The sequence below is a fragment of the Coregonus lavaretus genome (assembly GCF_964263955.1).
Source record: "Coregonus lavaretus genome assembly, chromosome: 39".
Classification (NCBI taxonomy): Eukaryota; Metazoa; Chordata; class Actinopteri; order Salmoniformes; family Salmonidae; genus Coregonus; species Coregonus lavaretus.
In genome coordinates, this window is record NC_140026.1 from 21,487,158 (window position 1) to 21,504,528 (window position 17,371).

Below are 17,371 nucleotides of genomic sequence, written 5' to 3' on the forward strand. Positions count from 1 at the left end.
ACTGGACTGGTGCTGTATATATATAATTATTTTATTTGTTTTTTTGTTCCCTGTTTTGCATGTTATTTTGACATTATTACGTGTCACATCAGTTTTCAAACAATGAAAAAATATATATATTTCAGTTAATAAAGCTGCATACAAACATGGTCTCTTTTATGCTTTCTTGAGTAAGGCAGCTCCAAAATGCAGGTGTTTCAGCCTAGCTCAGTGCATTCTGTGGTGGTGGGGCAGCCAGCGGAAAATACGGAGCGTAGGGGTTGGTCATGTTCTCTAGTTGCACCGTGATTGGCTCAGTGTTCTGTCACTCATGGGGACACTATGTCACTGCAAAATCTACGGGGAGAGCTCGAAAATTCAAGCCCCTTGGGAGTTATCATAGAGTTACTTTAGATGTGCCCATCCAAGAAGCCTCAAGGTCATTGTCCACAGATAAAATTACATCAAAGTACATCATCTCTACCGGATTGGACTGATCATGTCAACATCATACTTTCAAAATCTTAGCTAGCAAGCTAGACAAGCAGTCATCATCATGAATCAAGTCGACAATCTACTGGCAAATCCTTTTCAATCCTTGTCATATGAAGAGAAATTATAGATAAAACGTATCGGTGCTCATCGGCCATTGGACATAAACAGAACACAACAAGTTGGAAATCACAAATTCAACAATGAGTGGTTTGGAAGGAATCAGTGGCTAACTGCAAGCGTTATTCAGTGGAGTGGGTGTTTGGTCCAAGTCTGGGTTTAAGGGTCTCTTTTCCTAGATTAAAAGGATAAACATTCAACACCATGGGCCAGAAAAGGTTGAATACATTGGCCATGCTGTCAATCCAGCATGACTTCTGCCGCTTTCAAAACAACTGGAAACTCGGAACTGGGAAATCTCAGACTTCAGTGAGTTCAAGACAACTGGGAACTTGGAAAAAAACGAGCTCCGACTGGGAAAATACGCTTTGAATGGTCATCCAACTCGGAATTCCAAGTCAGGAACTCGGGCCTCTTTCTAGAGCTCCGACCTAAAGATCACTGACATCATGATTCGATCTTGTTTTTTTTCTTCGAGTTCCCAGTTGTCTTGAAAGCACCATACATCCAGAGAATGCCAGACTTTGATTATAAAGTTTGATGACAAAATTTGCCCACAAGAAGGACCGCCGCGGCACCTTCCTGTTCAAGTGAGCACAGCACAACAAAGTCAAAAAACGTCTAGTATGCTGCTGCATAAATGATGTAATATGCCAGGGAGATATGTATAATGTAGCTAAGAAAGTAATACTAAGTGTATGTTGTGTAGTAAGCTGTTAGTAGCCCATGTGCCTCACCCTAATATTTTGGTCCCTTTCCCCCTCATAACTTAGCCTACTGTTCTGACTTGGTGGTGCACATGTAGCCTATAGCTTGTTTTAGAGAAATGTAATCATCAAATATTGTAAGAGCTTTCACTGTCTGCTTATATGCCACCTGAACCACCCATGTTCTGAATTCTGTCGCTGTACATTTCAAAAGTGCTGAACAAATAGATATATTGTCTACGTCCGTCCTAGCTCGCTCATTAATGTTTTAATCGAAGTTACGGACTGCCTCTTATCCGCTCGTCGTCCCCTTATGCCATAGTTTGTACATATCAATTGTCAGTATAATCCACATTTGTTTAAGCAAGTCAGCCATAACAGCTATGTTTTTTTAGGCCCTAACAGTTTGTGGGCACCATTATAGTACAATTAATGTATTGTTTAGTGTTGTGTTGTGTAGTGGCTTTGCTGGCATGCATCTCAAATAAATTGTGGGAGTTTGCCGCACCAAGATTTACATGCTAAAATCGCCACTGCTGTTAATGTTACGTTATCATGGCTATCTCTCTCCTTCTGAATAAACTACCATAAATCTGCCTGGTTGGCTAACCCAATCTGAACTTTGTTGCTGCCAAATAATTTCCCTACTGTTACTAAGACAAAAGGCAATGGCGATCATAAATTTGATAGATATGAATGCAGAGGTGAGAGTTTGCATGGTTCTTTGCGTCATGCATCATCCTGACCAATCATGATCACACCTGAATTACTTACTGATCGTTGGAACTGGGAATTAGTGTCTAATAGTTGGTTTGCCAGGTGAAATGTCGCAATGAATGGCCCAGAAAGGCCTTTCCACACTGTACGTCGGATTCAGTCTTTTACGATAATTACATGTCACACTGTGTGATGTTACCAAATTAAACTCTTGAGATCAACATGGGCAGATTGTACAATTTGCTTCAATTTGGTCGTCACATTCTGCGATTGGCTTGGGAGGCTACGTCAGCTGACATAGGCGGCTACATCAACTGCGGCGGTGCATTTGATCTGCACATGTGCCAGCACCAGCAGCGCAAGCCTCCTCTATGCTTATGTACAAGTTAAGTGAATTTGGAAAAACTGAAAGTATGCATCTTACAAACGTTATATGTCAGAATCAAATAGGCTTCCCCAAAATAACATGGTCGCTGTGGTAGAACATTTATTTTGATTGCCGATTTTGTGCATTTATCAAAATCCCATCAGGTAGCCTGATTTGAGTGTTATGTAAACAAGATTATTAGGAAATTGTTCTTCTTGCAAAGCATTTAAATGTTTAAATCAAACTATTTTAATAATCTGACTATTCACAACAATCGTATTATTGTGTGCATACTCAGTGCCGGAGGTGTTCCTATTGGTCAGTCACCGGGATAGGCTCGTAACACCAGCCACACAACATGATAAAGGCTAGAAATGTCTGACACTGCCAGAACTTTGTTGTTGCCTATGACTACACGTAGTGGTACTTGATCGTCAGACCTAGACCCTGTCACGCTGAACGAGTCAAGACGTCCGACAATTGTTTACGAGCTAAGAATTTGCCCATGACGTGAAAATGTTGTTTGGGGACAGCAAAATCGTACAGTCGATGCGGGCCTTAAAGACCCATAATAGTGTGTGTGTGTGTGTGTGTGTGTGTGTGCGTGTGCGTGTGCGTGTGCGTGCATGTATTGGAAGGGGGTCCTTTTACAGTTTTGAGTGTTGATCACTCACACGTCAATGGAATTTAGCCTAATAATCTCTAGGTTGCAACAGAAACCAACGGTCACCTCCACTTCGGGACAGACAATCAGTCCCCAGTCAAAGACAATAGTCATTAGCTAGATACAAAATGTAAGAACATAAACATAGGCTATCTTTGACGACCCCAACAGTAGCTCCTGGAGGTTAACGTTTATGGAAGGTTACGTAAATAAACTCTGTTGACTCTACTGGTTAATTCCCTCAGGTGTAGGTGGGGTTAACCCGTTAAGTGTTTATCCAGGGAATGACGGAAAAAGTGAAACAACCAAGCAACTTCTCACCATGCAGGTGAAAGGTTAAAATTGACACTGATTATTCCAGTGAGGAAAACTAACAGGGGAGAATAGACACAGGTAATAAAAACTTTGTCACTCAATGACCGTGTCCCAAATGACACCCTATTCCCTATATAGTGCACTACTTTTTACCCTATGGGCCATGATCAAAAGTAGTGCACTATATAGGGAATAGGGTGCCATTTGGAACGCATACAATGTCATATGTGAGAGTTGACAAAGCCACACTGTAAGTATTTTTTCAGTTTCCATTTATTTTCATAATCTGTAGACTACTACAGGTATTATTTGAATATGTCCCTGTAATTCTTAATCAAATGTAAAAAAAAACAACAACAAAAAAAGACGAAGCAAACAAATTCACCTTATAGACTTTGTGGAATGTCACCTTGGCTTTAAATAAGGCCATTAACAGAGCCCAGTAAGATCAGTGAGAACATGTCTTCCTTCCCAGTCAGAACCAGTGGTAGTGACTTAGGGTTCCATTTGGTGTGACATCATTATAAATGCTCTTATTATTTTGAGTTAATCTGACCTAAGCATGACTAAACAGTTGTTGTCTATGAGTACAGTACCTTACAAATATATACATATAAGTAAACACATATAAAAAAAAAAGATATGTTCTTGAATTTGAGATGCGTTCACTTCTGATGAGAAGACTTCTAGACATTGATTGAGACTTTTATATTCCAGGTTGTTATTTCATTATATTTTAGGAGTGCAACAGTTAATTGAGACCCCTTTCTGAAAACCCTTGTAGTTTAGTTCCAGTTCTTGAAGAACTGCTTGAAGACGATCGTCTCCCTCCCCTGTGGTAGTATCTCCACCTGTAAGACCATGCAGAGATTTGACTACCTGGTCATGACTGTTTATCTAGTGCATCATATACACATAAACAACCCTACTATATACACACAAAGCATTTATGACACTGGGTTCATGACCTGGTGGTTACATAACACACTGCGCAGTGCATTGTTACAATGGAGGAAGACTTACATGTAATTCGATTTGACTTACTGGACTTAAATGTGCAAATTCTACTGTTTTCAGGTATAATAAAATCATGACGCTATCACTTGCTGATGTTATGCTGCTGGGTAGACTTAATGGCTGGACAATGAGGAAATAATGTCTGGGTTTTTGTCGTTTGTGAGATCATGCTTGACTCACCTGCGTTTTCATCCTGGGGTAGTTCATCTGTTGGATGAAGTCATCTGCCATTTTCAAGGCCTCCCTCTTCTCCTCTGCATTGGCTCCCATACCTGTCAATCATAACAAGTGGGATAATGTCTCACCATGTCTCACCTCAGTCTAACCCATAGAGGTCTCAGTAAGGTCTCGCCATGATAATGTCAATTCACTTTATTTAATACAAACCCTGATTAAATTCGTTTTGAATTAGACATTGGATATCTAGTTGGATATCACAAAAATTATTAGAGGAATACATTTCATGGAGCAGAAATATGTTAGTCGAGGTTCACATGTTTTCCTCACCTTTCCAGACAAAGATCTTTCCATTGGCCCCGTTGTCTAGAATAAAGCAGTCGTCACGCACCAGAAGGTCCTTGGCAAATGGGCTTTTTTCAGAGACATTGGTCAGCTTCATCTTACCTGTCGCATCGGACACCTGTGGAGGATAACAACACCGGCCATGACTTTTAGTTCATTTGTGAACTAGTTCACCTTGTTTGCTCTTGGAAAAAAAGAGCCCCAAAGTATAGCTAGCTGTGCTGTGCAGTCTACATTCCAAAATACCTCAAATGGGGTGAGCTATCCATTTACAATAGTACTGTTGTAATGCAATAGAACATTTCTTGAGATACACCACTGTTTATTAATAGAATTGTAATGTCCAGCTACCTTGTAAAGGGAAGCGGAGTTGGAGATGTCTGCTTGACTGTCCTCTTCTGGAGTGCTCTCTGCCAGCTCTAGCATTGGTCCCAGCACCTGTCAATCACATGGCAGAGTGGAACATGGATTGTGGTGAGGTTTATGAAACATTTATTTTAAGTTAGATCCTCAACATCATGTCAGCAACCTCAGTCTACAAAACAAAGTGTTTGTGAGTGGACTAGTCAGTGAAAGAATGGAACAAATTGTAACTTGTCTGACTAACTATCGACCCATTACCTTCCTATACCTCAATATCAAAGTCTATAATAATAGTATAAATATGCTTAGACATTACAGGATTGACAAGTCTCTAGGTCTGTGACTTAGTTTTCTATTGCTTTGGGAGAAAAGGACTATGTCGGCCATTTTACCTTGAGCATCTCCGGCGACTCCTCTCCCTCACTGATGTCAACGATGCGTGCTTTACCGTGCCGCTCAGTGTCGCGGATCAGGCTAGCGATCTCACGCGACTTCTGCTTCTCAAACATGTTGGCCTGCGAGCCGATCCATGAAAATATGGTCTAAAGACATAAACAGACATGTGGATCTGAAGTGGAAAAGATATGATTTGATAGTAGGCCTACTTTATTGATCACTAAATGAGCGGATATTTGACATTTGGATTTGGCAAGGCAACAATGTAATGTTCTCCCCATCCTTACTCTCACCTCTCCCCCTCCCCCTCCCTGTCACCTCTCCCCCTCTTCCCTGCCCCTTCTCTCCCCTTTTACCTCTCTCCCTCTCTCTCCCTCTACCTCTCTCTCACCTCTCCTAGGTCCAGGATGAAGCAGTCTCCCTTGTTGAAGCTCTGCCAGCTCAGCTCCACCTCCTTGGCACGGATGTTGCGCTTCCCTTTGATCTGGTACAGCCTGTGGACTGGCCCTGACCCACCTTGGGGCCGCCTGAAACCTGACTCCACACCACCCTCCTACACGTGTGTGTGTGCGTGTGAGTGTGTGCGCGTACGTATGTGTGTGTTTTTGAGAGAGAGTGAGTGACAGAGGAAAATAAAGAAGGAAAGAGAAAGGTAACAATCTGAAAATGATGTTTATGTTCGCTTTTTCTTATCTGTATCTAACAGGAAGTCTCTGGGTTTTACCAGCTATCGCTTCAACGGGAGAGATATGGAATGATATGGCAAGAAATCAGCAGCATATGATGAAATTATGCAAAGTGATGCTTTTTGCATTTACTGGCAATATAGGACTAAAGCCTAACACGTTAGGATACACATGCATTACTCATAGTGGGCCCAAATCTAATGTGGGAAACACATGGATTACAAAGTTCCAGATGCAGTAAATCACACATTGATGTCCATGGGAAACACAAAAGTTTGCACATAAAATCCCATACGAGTGCATTTATCAAGTTAAGATTGGGCCTTGAGTTGTCAGTAAACATGAACTAGGAGTATCCTCCCTCCTCCTGCCCACCTTGTAGCTGACCCCCCTGTGGAAGAGATTCATGAACTCTGGGGCCTCGTAGCCCTGGACCTGGCGATGCTGGATGGGGTCACCACCCAGGAAGTTGTCCAGCTGGGTAGCCAGCATGGCACATGCCACCTGCTCGTCACGAGATGACTTCTCACCTGGGGGGAAGAGAGAGAGGGGGGGGGGGGGGGGGGGGGGGGGGTTTGTGAAGGGAAAGAGTAAAAAAAAAAAGAGAATGGTCAGGAGGTAAAGGGAGAGAGAGAGAGGTGGGGTGAAATGGGGGGGGGGGGGGGGGGGTTGCATAGACTAAACGAGTGAGTGAGCGTCAGGTAAATAAAGACAAAATAGGGGTCAGGGTCATGCAAGAGGTGGAGGGAGGGGTCATGTAAGAGATGGAGGGAGGGGTCATGTAAGAGGTGGAGGGAGGGGTCGTGTAAGAGGTGGAGGGAGGGGTCATGTAAGAGGTGGAGGGAGGGGTCACGGACGAGGGGAGGAGGTGCTTTTGGAGAGGAGCCATCTTCCATGCAATGACAATCGGCTTAGTGTCACCTAAGCACCGGATACATGCTGGAAACAACAGCCACATTTGAGTACTGTAACAGCCCTACTGCATTTTTAATGAGCACACACACACAGAACCAAGCCCTTCCCAGCCCTTTTCCCTGGGGAGCTCTTCTCCTCTTTTATTCCCCCCATCCCTCTTCTCTCATCATCCTTCCATCCGTCAGTCTTAGTCTCCGTCCTCACATAATCAGTCGTTGGGTCAGCGTCGTGGCGTGTGTGTCATCACTATTAGCATAAGGGTTATTAGCTTGTCAACCGCAGGGAGGTTAATTAGGTGTGTACACAATGGGTTGGCTAGTAGTTTGGATATACAGAGCAGTACTGGATACAAGCTTACGAGACCCCATTCATGGAAGATAATAGAGGGCTCTTATGCCAAGACTGAGGCATCCTTTTCCATCCATGCCCTGAGATGACCGCAACTCACCCATTCCATAACAGTTAGTTGAGTAGCACACTCAAATTCTCCTACACCTGTTTCTATTGAAGCTCTGGCAAATATCAGTATGGATCAAAACATGGTCTTGTACTTCAATAAAGGGTAAGTGTTGGAGTGTTTTATTACATACTTCTGCAGGTTTTCATGCCCAGTACCTTATTAGTGGGGCCTCATGAGTTTCTCATGAACATGTGACTTGACCAGGAAAATCTCCAGGACCTCTCGGAGTAGGAGTGTTGATCTAGTATCAGTTTAGCCTTTTAGATCATAATGGATAAGACAGGGGAACCTGATCTTAGATCAGCACTCCTACTCTGACACGCTATGTGAATACAGGCCCTGGTCAGTAAAAACTCTGGACCCTACTTATTTGACGTTTACTGTAACACGCATCCATTTTCCATAACCTCACCTATCCACATGTGCAGGTCTGCCCCCTGGTCCCCCCTGTGCTCCAGCACCAGGTAGGAGTCTCCGTTGAAGAAGGCCCCCACCTCGGCCGGATCCAGCAGCACCGCCTTCATCTTCTCCACCCGCCACACCTTCAGCCCTGGCTCCCGTGTCTCTGGTCCAAACTGGCCCGGCGCTGCTTGGCAGGGGAACATTCTGCATTGGGAAGAAGGGGAGGAGAGAGTGGGTCAGTGGATGCAATGGTGGCAGAGGATGGATGGATGGTAGGATGTAGGATTATGGGGGGGAGGGCGGCTGCCTGGAAAGGGAGCATTCTGCACTGGGAAGAGGGAGCGGTTCAGGGGAGTTGAGGGTGGAGGATAAATTAATGGTAGAGTTGGGGAGGGGTGAGTTGGAAGAGAAAGGGTTTAAGTGGAGTCTGTTGTATTTTCTAGGGTGTGGGAAGGGGTATATTTCTTTGCTATGAAATGAAACAAATAGAGATGGGGAGTTGTTTCCGCTGGAGGTGGCAGAAGCAGTCAACTAAGGGAAATCGCTTTCACTTGGCAAGAACACCGATTTCCATATTGGAAAGCAGACAGAGAATAGAGCGCAGCAGTGGAGGATAGGTGACAACTCATATAGCCATAGCATGATAACAATCACTATTTCTGCCGGAAGACAGAAAACAGAGAGACAGGTGGAAATGAGTAGAAGAGAACATGCAAAATGAGGGGTCAAGTTGCTTGATGAAGAACATAGGGGTAGATGGGTTACATCATTGTTGTGTAATACGACAACATTGCAGGCAAACCGACCCATACAACACTAGTGGTTGTACAAAAGAGGGTGTGCCTACAGGACAAGTTGTATCACATCTCAAATGCTGAACTAAATATCTCTCCCTCTCTCTTGCTCTGTCTCACTTTCTCTTCTCTGTCTCTCTCTACCCACAGTTGCCAAAGCTAGAACATACACAGCTTTATCGATTCATAGTACCTCTGCCAATGTCATTTCCCTGTAGCAATCCGATTCAGTAAGTGATAGAGTCATATTCCAGGGTAAATGAATGTTGGATGTTATGCAGACTACAGTCGTGGTCAAAAGTTTTGAGAATGACACAAGAATTGGTCTGCACAAAGTTCGCTGCTTCAGTGTTATGACATATTTTTGTCAGATGTTACTATGGTATACTGAAGTATAATTACAAGCATTCCATAAGTGTCAAAGGCTTTTATTGACAATTACATTAAGTTTATGGAAAGAGTCAATATTTGCAGTGTTGACCCTTCTTTTTCAAGACCTCCGCAATCCGCCCTGGCATGCTGTCAATTCACTTCTGGGCCACATCCTGACAGATGGCAGCCCATTCTTGCATAATCAATGCTTGGAGTTTGTCAGAATTTGTGGGTTTTTGTTTGTCCACCCGCCTCTTGAGGATCGACCACAAGTTCTCAATGGGATTAAGGTCTGGGGAGTTTCCTGGACATGGACCCAAAATGTCGATGTTTTGTTCGCCGAGCCACTTAGTTATCACTTTTGCCTTATGGCAAGGTGCTCCATCATGCTGGAAAAGGCATTGGTCATCACCAAACTGTTCTTGGATGGTTGGGAGAAGTTGCTCTCGGAGGATGTGTTGGTACCATTCTTTATTCATGGCTGTGTTCTTAGGCAAAATTGTGAGCGAGCCCACTCCCTTGGCTGAGAAGCAACCCCTCACATGAATGGTCTCAGGATGCTTTACTGTTGGCATGACACAGGACTGATGGTAGCGCTCACCTTGTCTTCTCCGGACAAGGTGTTTTCCGGATGCCCCAAACAATCGGAAAGGGGATTCATCAGAGAAAACGACTTTACCCCAGTCCTCAGCAGTCCAATCCCTGTACCTTTTGCAGAATATCAGTCTGTCCCTGATGTTTTTCCTGGAGAGAAGTGGCTTCCTCGCTGCCCTTCTTGACACCAGGCCATCCTCCAAAAGTCTTCGCCTCACTGTGCGTGCAGATGCACTCACATCTGCCTGCTGCCATTCCTGAGCAAGCTCTGCAATGGTGGTGCCCCGATCCCGCAGCTGAATCAACTTTAAGAGACGGTCCTGGCGCTTGCTGGACTTTCTTGGGCGCCCTGACGCCTTCTTCACAACAATTGAACCTCTCTCCTTGAAGTTCTTGATGATCCGATAAATGGTTGATTTAGGTGCAATCTTACTAGCAGCAATATCCTTGCCTGTGAAGCCCTTTTTGTGCAAAGCAATGATGACAGCATGTGTTTCCTTGCAGGTAACCATGGTTAACAGAGGAATAACAATGATTTCAATCACCACCCTCCTTTTAAAGCTTCCAGTCTGTTATTCTAACTGAATCAGCATGACAGAGTGATCTCCAGCCTTGTCCTCGTCAACACTCTCACCTGTGTTAACGAGAGAATCACTGACATGATGGCAGCTGGTCCTTTTGTGGCAGGGCTGAAATGTAGTGGACATGTTTTTTTGGGATTAAGTTCATTTTCTTGGCAAAGAGGGACTTTGCAATTAATTGCAATTCATCTGATCACTCTTCATGACATTCTGGAGTATATGCAAATTGCCATCATCAAAACTGAGGCAGCAGACTTTGTGAAAATTAGTATTTGTGTCATTCTCAAAACGTTTGACCACGACTGTACACTCAAGTCACCTGTCCTTAGACAGTTGTTCTGACTACACTAAACGTGGCCAGTGTCCTTTGGCAGACATTTGTTTGTGTGTAAAATGGAAGGCAGGTGGAATATCATGGGAGACCGGTAGTGTTGATGTTTATTGATTAGAACCTATTCACCCTGAAACAGAGCACTATGTTGATTGTTTTGTATGGTCTGTCCTCATTCAATGGGATGTCCTGTCATTTGTCTTAAATGGGCTGCTTCACTGTCAATCCAGCAACATTACACCTAAAACCAATAAATAAAATGGGTACATTGAGGGAAAAAAGTATTTGATCCCCTGCTGATTTTGTACGTTTGCCCACTGACAAAGAAATGATCAGTCTATAGTTTTAATGGTAGGTTTATTTGAATAGTGAGAGACAGAATAACAACAAAAAAATTCAGAAAAACGCATGTCAAAAATGTTATAAATTGATTTGCATTTTAATGAGGGAAATAAGTATTTGACCCCCTCTCAATCAGAAAGATTTCTGGCTCCCAGGTGTCTTTTATACAGGTAACGAGCTGAGATTAGGAGCACACTCTTAAAGGGAGTGTTCCTAATTTCAGCTTGTTAACTGTATAAAAGACACCTGTCCACAGAAGCAATCAATCAATCAGATTCCAAACTCTCCACAATGGCCAAGACCAAAGAGCTCTCCAAGGATGTCAGGGATAAGATTGTAGACCTACACAAGGCTGGACTGGGCTACAAGACCATCGCCAAGCAGCTTTGTGAGAAGGTGACAACAGTTGGTGCGATTATTCGCAAATGGAAGAAACACAAAATAACTGTCAATCTCCCTCGGCCTGGGGCTCCATGCAAGATCTCACCTCGTGGAGTTGCAATGATCATGAGAACGGTGAGGAATCAGCCCAGAACTACACGGGAGGATCTTGTCAATGATCTCAAGGCAGCTGGGACCATAGCCACCAAGAAAACAATTGGTAACACACTACGCCGTGAAGGACTGAAATCCTGCAGCGCCCGCAAGTTCCCCCTGCTCAAGAAAGCACATATACAGGGCCGTCTGAAGTTTGCCAATGAACATCTGAATGATTCAGAGGAGAACTGGGTGAAAGTGTTGTGGTCAGATGAGACCAAAATCGAGCTCTTTGGCATCAACTCAACTCGCCGTGTTTGGAGGAGGAGGAATGATGCCTATGACCCCAAGAACACCATCCCCACCGTCAAACATGGAGGTGGAAACATTATGCTTTGGGGGTGTTTTTCTGCTAAGGGGACAGGACAACTTCACTGCATCAAAGGGACGATGGACAGGGCCATGTACTGTCAAATCTTGGGTGAGAACCTCCTTCCCTCAGCCAGGGCATTGAAAATGGGTCGTGGATGGGTATTCCAGCATGACAATGACCCAAAACACACGGCGACAAAGGAGTGGTTCATGAAGAAGCACATTAAGGTCCTGGAGCGGCCTAGCCAGTCTAACCAGCCTAACCAGCCTTAATCCCATAGAAAATCTGTGGAGGGAGCTGAAGGTTTGAGTTGCCAAACGTCAGCCTCGAAACCTCAATGACTTGGAGAAGATCTGCAAAGAGGAGTGGAACAAAATCCCTCCTGAGATGTGTGCAAACCTGGTGGCCAACTACAAGAAACGTCTGACCTCTGTGATTGCCAACAAGGGTTTTGCCACCAAGTACTAAGTCATGTTTTGCAGAGGGGTCAAATACTTATTTCCCTCATTAAAATGCAAATCAATTTATAACATTTTTGACATGCGTTTTTCTGGATTTTGTTGTTGTTATTCTGTCTCTCACTGTTCAAATAAACCTACCATTAAAATTATAGACTGATCATGTCTTTGTCAGTGGGCAAACGTACAAAATCAAATACTTTTTTCCCCTCACTGTATATGGGTAATAAGCAGGTTTGGTGGTGTATTATAGCTGTAGTATGTTACAGTAACACTACTCACCAAAGGGTTCACCCAACTCTCACAGAACATGTGTAGATGCACTATAATTACACTGTAGGCTACCTACCAGTAGGTAACCCTAACCCTACCAGTAGGTAACTACCATGTGAAGTGGGAGCCAGACTGTCAAAGACTTGTCATGGTTTCCACTCTGTATTTCTAATATTAGTATGAAGGAAAATGGCCTGGGTATTGGGTAACCTTGAAAGAAGCCAGTCCTAAATGGCAATGAAAACGTTTAGGAAAAATATGTCCCAAAGAAACGAAAAATGAAAAACACGTGTTCATAAAAAGCAAAAAAACAATGTTGATTTTACTAAAACTGTAAAAACTCTTGATATGGCAATGAGTTTACATTTCTCAGTTATACAGGCGCCACTGAAAAACCCAGTACTGATAAAGTGTGATTGAATTGGGTTGGCACGATGATTGCCCATTGTAAAAGGTTACATGACGATGAGAGGTCATGGATAGAGTCAGTAGCTTCAAGCGCTCATAAATGTCATGAGTCTGCAACCTTTTGAAGTAAAAGCTCCACCCATGAGACAAAGAATATGGCTGTTTGATCGGCATCTATGGAAACTGCCACTATGACTCACTCCCTCCCTCCACAACCACACAGAGCTCACCATGGTTAACAATCGACTGAGTGTTCTTACTGAGAGAGAAAAATAAAGAGTGGTGCAAACAAGCTAAGTACTTGCTGGTCGCTATCCTTGATTAGTCTTTAGATAAAATACATATACACTGATATGGCAACAGCAGTCTTTCGCTCTTTCATAACAGTGTTTGAGTGTTAGTGAGCTATAAAGCAGAAGAGATACACAACACAGGAAGCCTAAACCCAGCTAAAGAATCAGCTAAACCCTTTCCTGATGCTACTAGGGCTGAATCACTTAATACTGTTGAGACTTTGTGCCACAAACACAAAACAATACCTTCAGTACCAATACTAAAACATGTGAACCTGAATCAATCACTTTCTCTACATCACAGGTAATGATTTAGGTATAAGGAAGTGCAGGCAAGGAAGTTCATGCACGTCCCTGCTGAAAACAGCAGCATAGACCAGCATAGGCTGGTGCACTGCTGTGTTTTTGCTGGTGCCTTGGCTGTGTTTTTGCTGGTGACTAGCAAAACCATCATCAAAGTGCTTCATTATTTAAGACAGTACATTACATATATCATAAGGCCTTATTTTGAGGGCCTAGTTTTTCCCTAATACAGTGGCCACATCCAGCCTGCAAGTCACATTATGCTGGCTTGCAAAGTTATGTTTAATTCCTATTGGAATCCAGCCAGAGTGGGGGTATCCAACAATTGTAACTTTTATTCACCCACAAGCTGCATTTTGAATGACTGCCAGGGTTAGAAAGTTAAATAAATGACATGACCTAAACCATCTAAACTGGCACAACCATTTCAGTAACGGGTGCAATACATGTGATTAGTTTAGAAACATTTATGTTATGTATCTTTGTGTAGCATACGATTAATTAAATAATCAATCAATGTACATGCAAAAACACAACAAACTAAAAAATATATTGAAATAGAGCATGCTGGGAAATGTAAAAATGATGGGCATGGTGTTGCCATACCAGCTTGACCATTCTGGACCAGCATGGACCAGCTTGAAATTTAGGCTGGTCTATGCTTTTTTCAGCAGGGATAGCAGGATCCCAGTGAGGAGGATATAGGCTAAACTCTCATGCTATCTAGCAGCAAGGTTATTAGGCCCTTGTAAAAACAGAACTGCCATGTTAAATCCAGTTAGCAAAGCAGATACAAACTAATCCAGAGAATCAACAAAACAAAACAAGCTACTAAAAGTAACCTGTCAGAAAAAGAGTGATGGGTAAAAAGAGAGAGAGTACATATTTGAACACAAATGCTAGCCTAGGTAGGACACTTGCTGCCAAATGGCCACCACCAACCACCACTGCAGGCGGGCGGCGGTAGGCGTTTAGGTTACAATGCTTAGACAGCGTCGTGAAGAGGACGTAAAGATGAGAGGAAAAAGCCCCCGTCCACTTAACTGCATGATCCCCTCGGCCAGCTCCGGCACCGCACCCGACTCCAGCTCCATTCTGCCTGATGGCCGCTTGAGTGTGTGTGACTGTGTGTGTGAGTGGACTGAGGGGGCCTGGGTGAGGAGGAGTGCGTTGGTGCTCCTCACCTGGTTAGCTTATATGGGGAAGGTAACGTGAGCCTGGGGAGTGATCTGAGCGGCCGTGGCGAGGGCGCTCTGTGGGGGAAGAGTCGGGTTCCTGACAAACGCTAAACACCACGGTGATAATGGTGACTGCTGGGCCTGCCTACTGTGGCCCTCCTCCCCTCTCTCTCCCTCCACTGCCTCCCCCTACTGCTTCCTCCATCTCCCCTCTCAACTGCCTAGACACTTTCCATGGGCCAGGGGAGGAAGGAGGGAGGGAAAGACGAAGGGAGAGAGAAGGGATGTGTCCTAACACTGACAGGTCCTGAAACTGACAGATCCTGAAACTGACAGATAGCTAACTCTGATGCGACAGGTAATTTGCACACTGCCCCTGACCATAAACAAATTATCACCCTCCTTTCCTCATCTTTTGTCTCTCATGAGCATTGATTGGAATGAACTGGACAAGACAGGACAATTGGTCTCCATTGCATCTCCCATTCAGTCTCTTCCAGCCACATCAGTGATCAAGGAAAGGAAACAAGGGTACAAGGAAAGAAGGCAATATAAGAGAACTGGGACGTAGCCCAAGAGACAGGGAAACTAGGCCTTTGGCCCTAAGCTGGGGGTCAGAGAAAGGATTCTGGGGTCAGTGAGCCAATCAGATCATTCATGCGCTTTTAATCAGAGGGAGAAATATGAGATGGGACAATATACAGGCAGACAGTGGGAGGGAGGGAGATATGAGAGCAATATGCCACTTGACTGTGTGTGTGTGTGTGTGTGTGTGTGTGTGTGTGTGTGTGTGTGTGTGTGTGTGTGTGTGTGTGTGTGTGTGTGTGTGTGTGTGTGTGTGTGTGTGTGTGTGTGTGTGTGTGTGTGTGTGTAGGTGATAAAGGACTACGTGCAGAGCAGAGTCCATAAACAATCTCTAAACAGCGAGAGAGAGAAATAGGGAGGAGAATAAAGAGATCGCTAACAATTTTATGATTGATAGAGATATCGGGAGGGGAAGGAGAGTTAGAGGGAGGGATGGAAATAGGGAGGCAAGCGAAGTGTGACTCGTTTTATTGTTCCGTCTCAGATTCCTCAGCTAATTTGAGGAAAAAATGCAAGATGGAGAGATAAAAAAAGGAGTGCCTAGGAAAATATGTCCCTGCTAGGCATCCCAGTTTAGGAAAAATTGGGGAGAAAAGGAAGACACTGAAAAGAAGGGAAATGTGAAAAAAGTAGTTAAAAGTTATTTCGTAGAGCACTTACCTTGCAACTTTAGGTGAGGAGATTATGAATCAGGACACGTCGGTGCAGAAAGAGAGAGAGAGGAAATGCACTTGTGCAAAGAAAACACGTCCATATACACACACACTCTCACACACTCTTCCTGTCTCTGTCTCATGCAGTCATAGCCCAGCCCCCTGGTTTACAGAAAAAAAATGTAACTGCAGAAAAAGGAGAAAAAAAAGTAAAGAGAGAGAAACTAGGGAAACAGACAGACAGTGAGCGTAGGGCTAAACAAAGTATACATAAGTTGTGTGAGAGTGTGAGGGTGCGGCATGAGTGAGACAACATTTGCATAAAAGTTGTGAATGATTTTGTGGCATGAGTATGGTTGACCTGAGTAGTTTGTTTATCTTAATGATACACTATTCAACCATAGGAACCATAGGAATTAGACATCACTTTGCAAGCCAACATAATGTGACTGTTTTAGGGAAAACTAGGCCCTCAAAATAAGGCCTTATGATATATGTAAATAATGAAGCACTTTGATGATGGTTTTGCTGGTCACCATCAAAAACAAAGTGAAGGCACCAGCAAAAACACAGTGAAGGCACCAGCAAAAACACAGCAGGACACCAGCAAAATCACAGCAGGGAACCAGCAAAATCACAGCAGGGCAACCACATCATAGCAACATAACCAAACCAACCAGTATTACTCATCTATGGTCTCTCCCATAGACACACCTTGTGTGGGGATCACTCACCTGGCTGACTGCCCAACCAGACCATTGTATAATGACATGGCCTTCCACACAGTGACATCAGCCTGGAAATGATTAGTTCTCTACAGGGCGCTAATTATGACCCTTGGGGATTCCCTACGTATAGAGTTGGCTCGACCAATGTAAATATTTCTTGAAACTCATGTTTCTACTTCTTATTTGGGGAACTGATTGTCAGGAGTAGTGTCCAGCAAACCCCATCATTTGAATCTTCTTCCCCAAAGTATGTTTTCTTGTAGTCAGTCTGGACAATGGTGTCTCGTCTTTAATGGCCATTTCAGAATACCCATACCGGTGTCCTAAATTGTTGGCCGTTTGAGTATGCGAAAAAATTTCAAAAATCGAGTATAGGCCAGCTTTAAATGCCTGGATGTCATACTCTTTTCGGCTTTGACAACAGCTGATGAATTAGATTTGGGTATGCACTCCCGAAATCAACGAATAGCGGGAAACAACGCAGTCACGCATTACACATTCTCAGT

At 43.8% G+C, this 17,371-nt stretch overlaps 1 protein-coding gene across 1 annotated transcript; it reads right to left on the bottom strand.

The window, feature by feature from the left end:
• Positions 1–2,486: 2,486 nt before the first annotated feature.
• LOC311113059 (macrophage-capping protein-like) lies at positions 2,487–16,419 on the bottom strand. The gene is made up of 9 exons (XM_084156192.1): positions 16,145–16,419; positions 8,133–8,326; positions 6,721–6,875; positions 6,051–6,212; positions 5,656–5,805; positions 5,252–5,338; positions 4,886–5,018; positions 4,559–4,650; positions 2,487–4,212 (listed from the first exon to the last, which is right to left on the bottom strand). Exons 2-9 carry the CDS (start codon positions 8,323–8,325, stop codon positions 4,147–4,149), a joined length of 1,038 nt encoding a protein of 345 aa, XP_084012318.1. The 5' UTR covers position 8,326; positions 16,145–16,419; the 3' UTR covers positions 2,487–4,146.
• Positions 16,420–17,371: the final 952 nt, after the last annotated feature.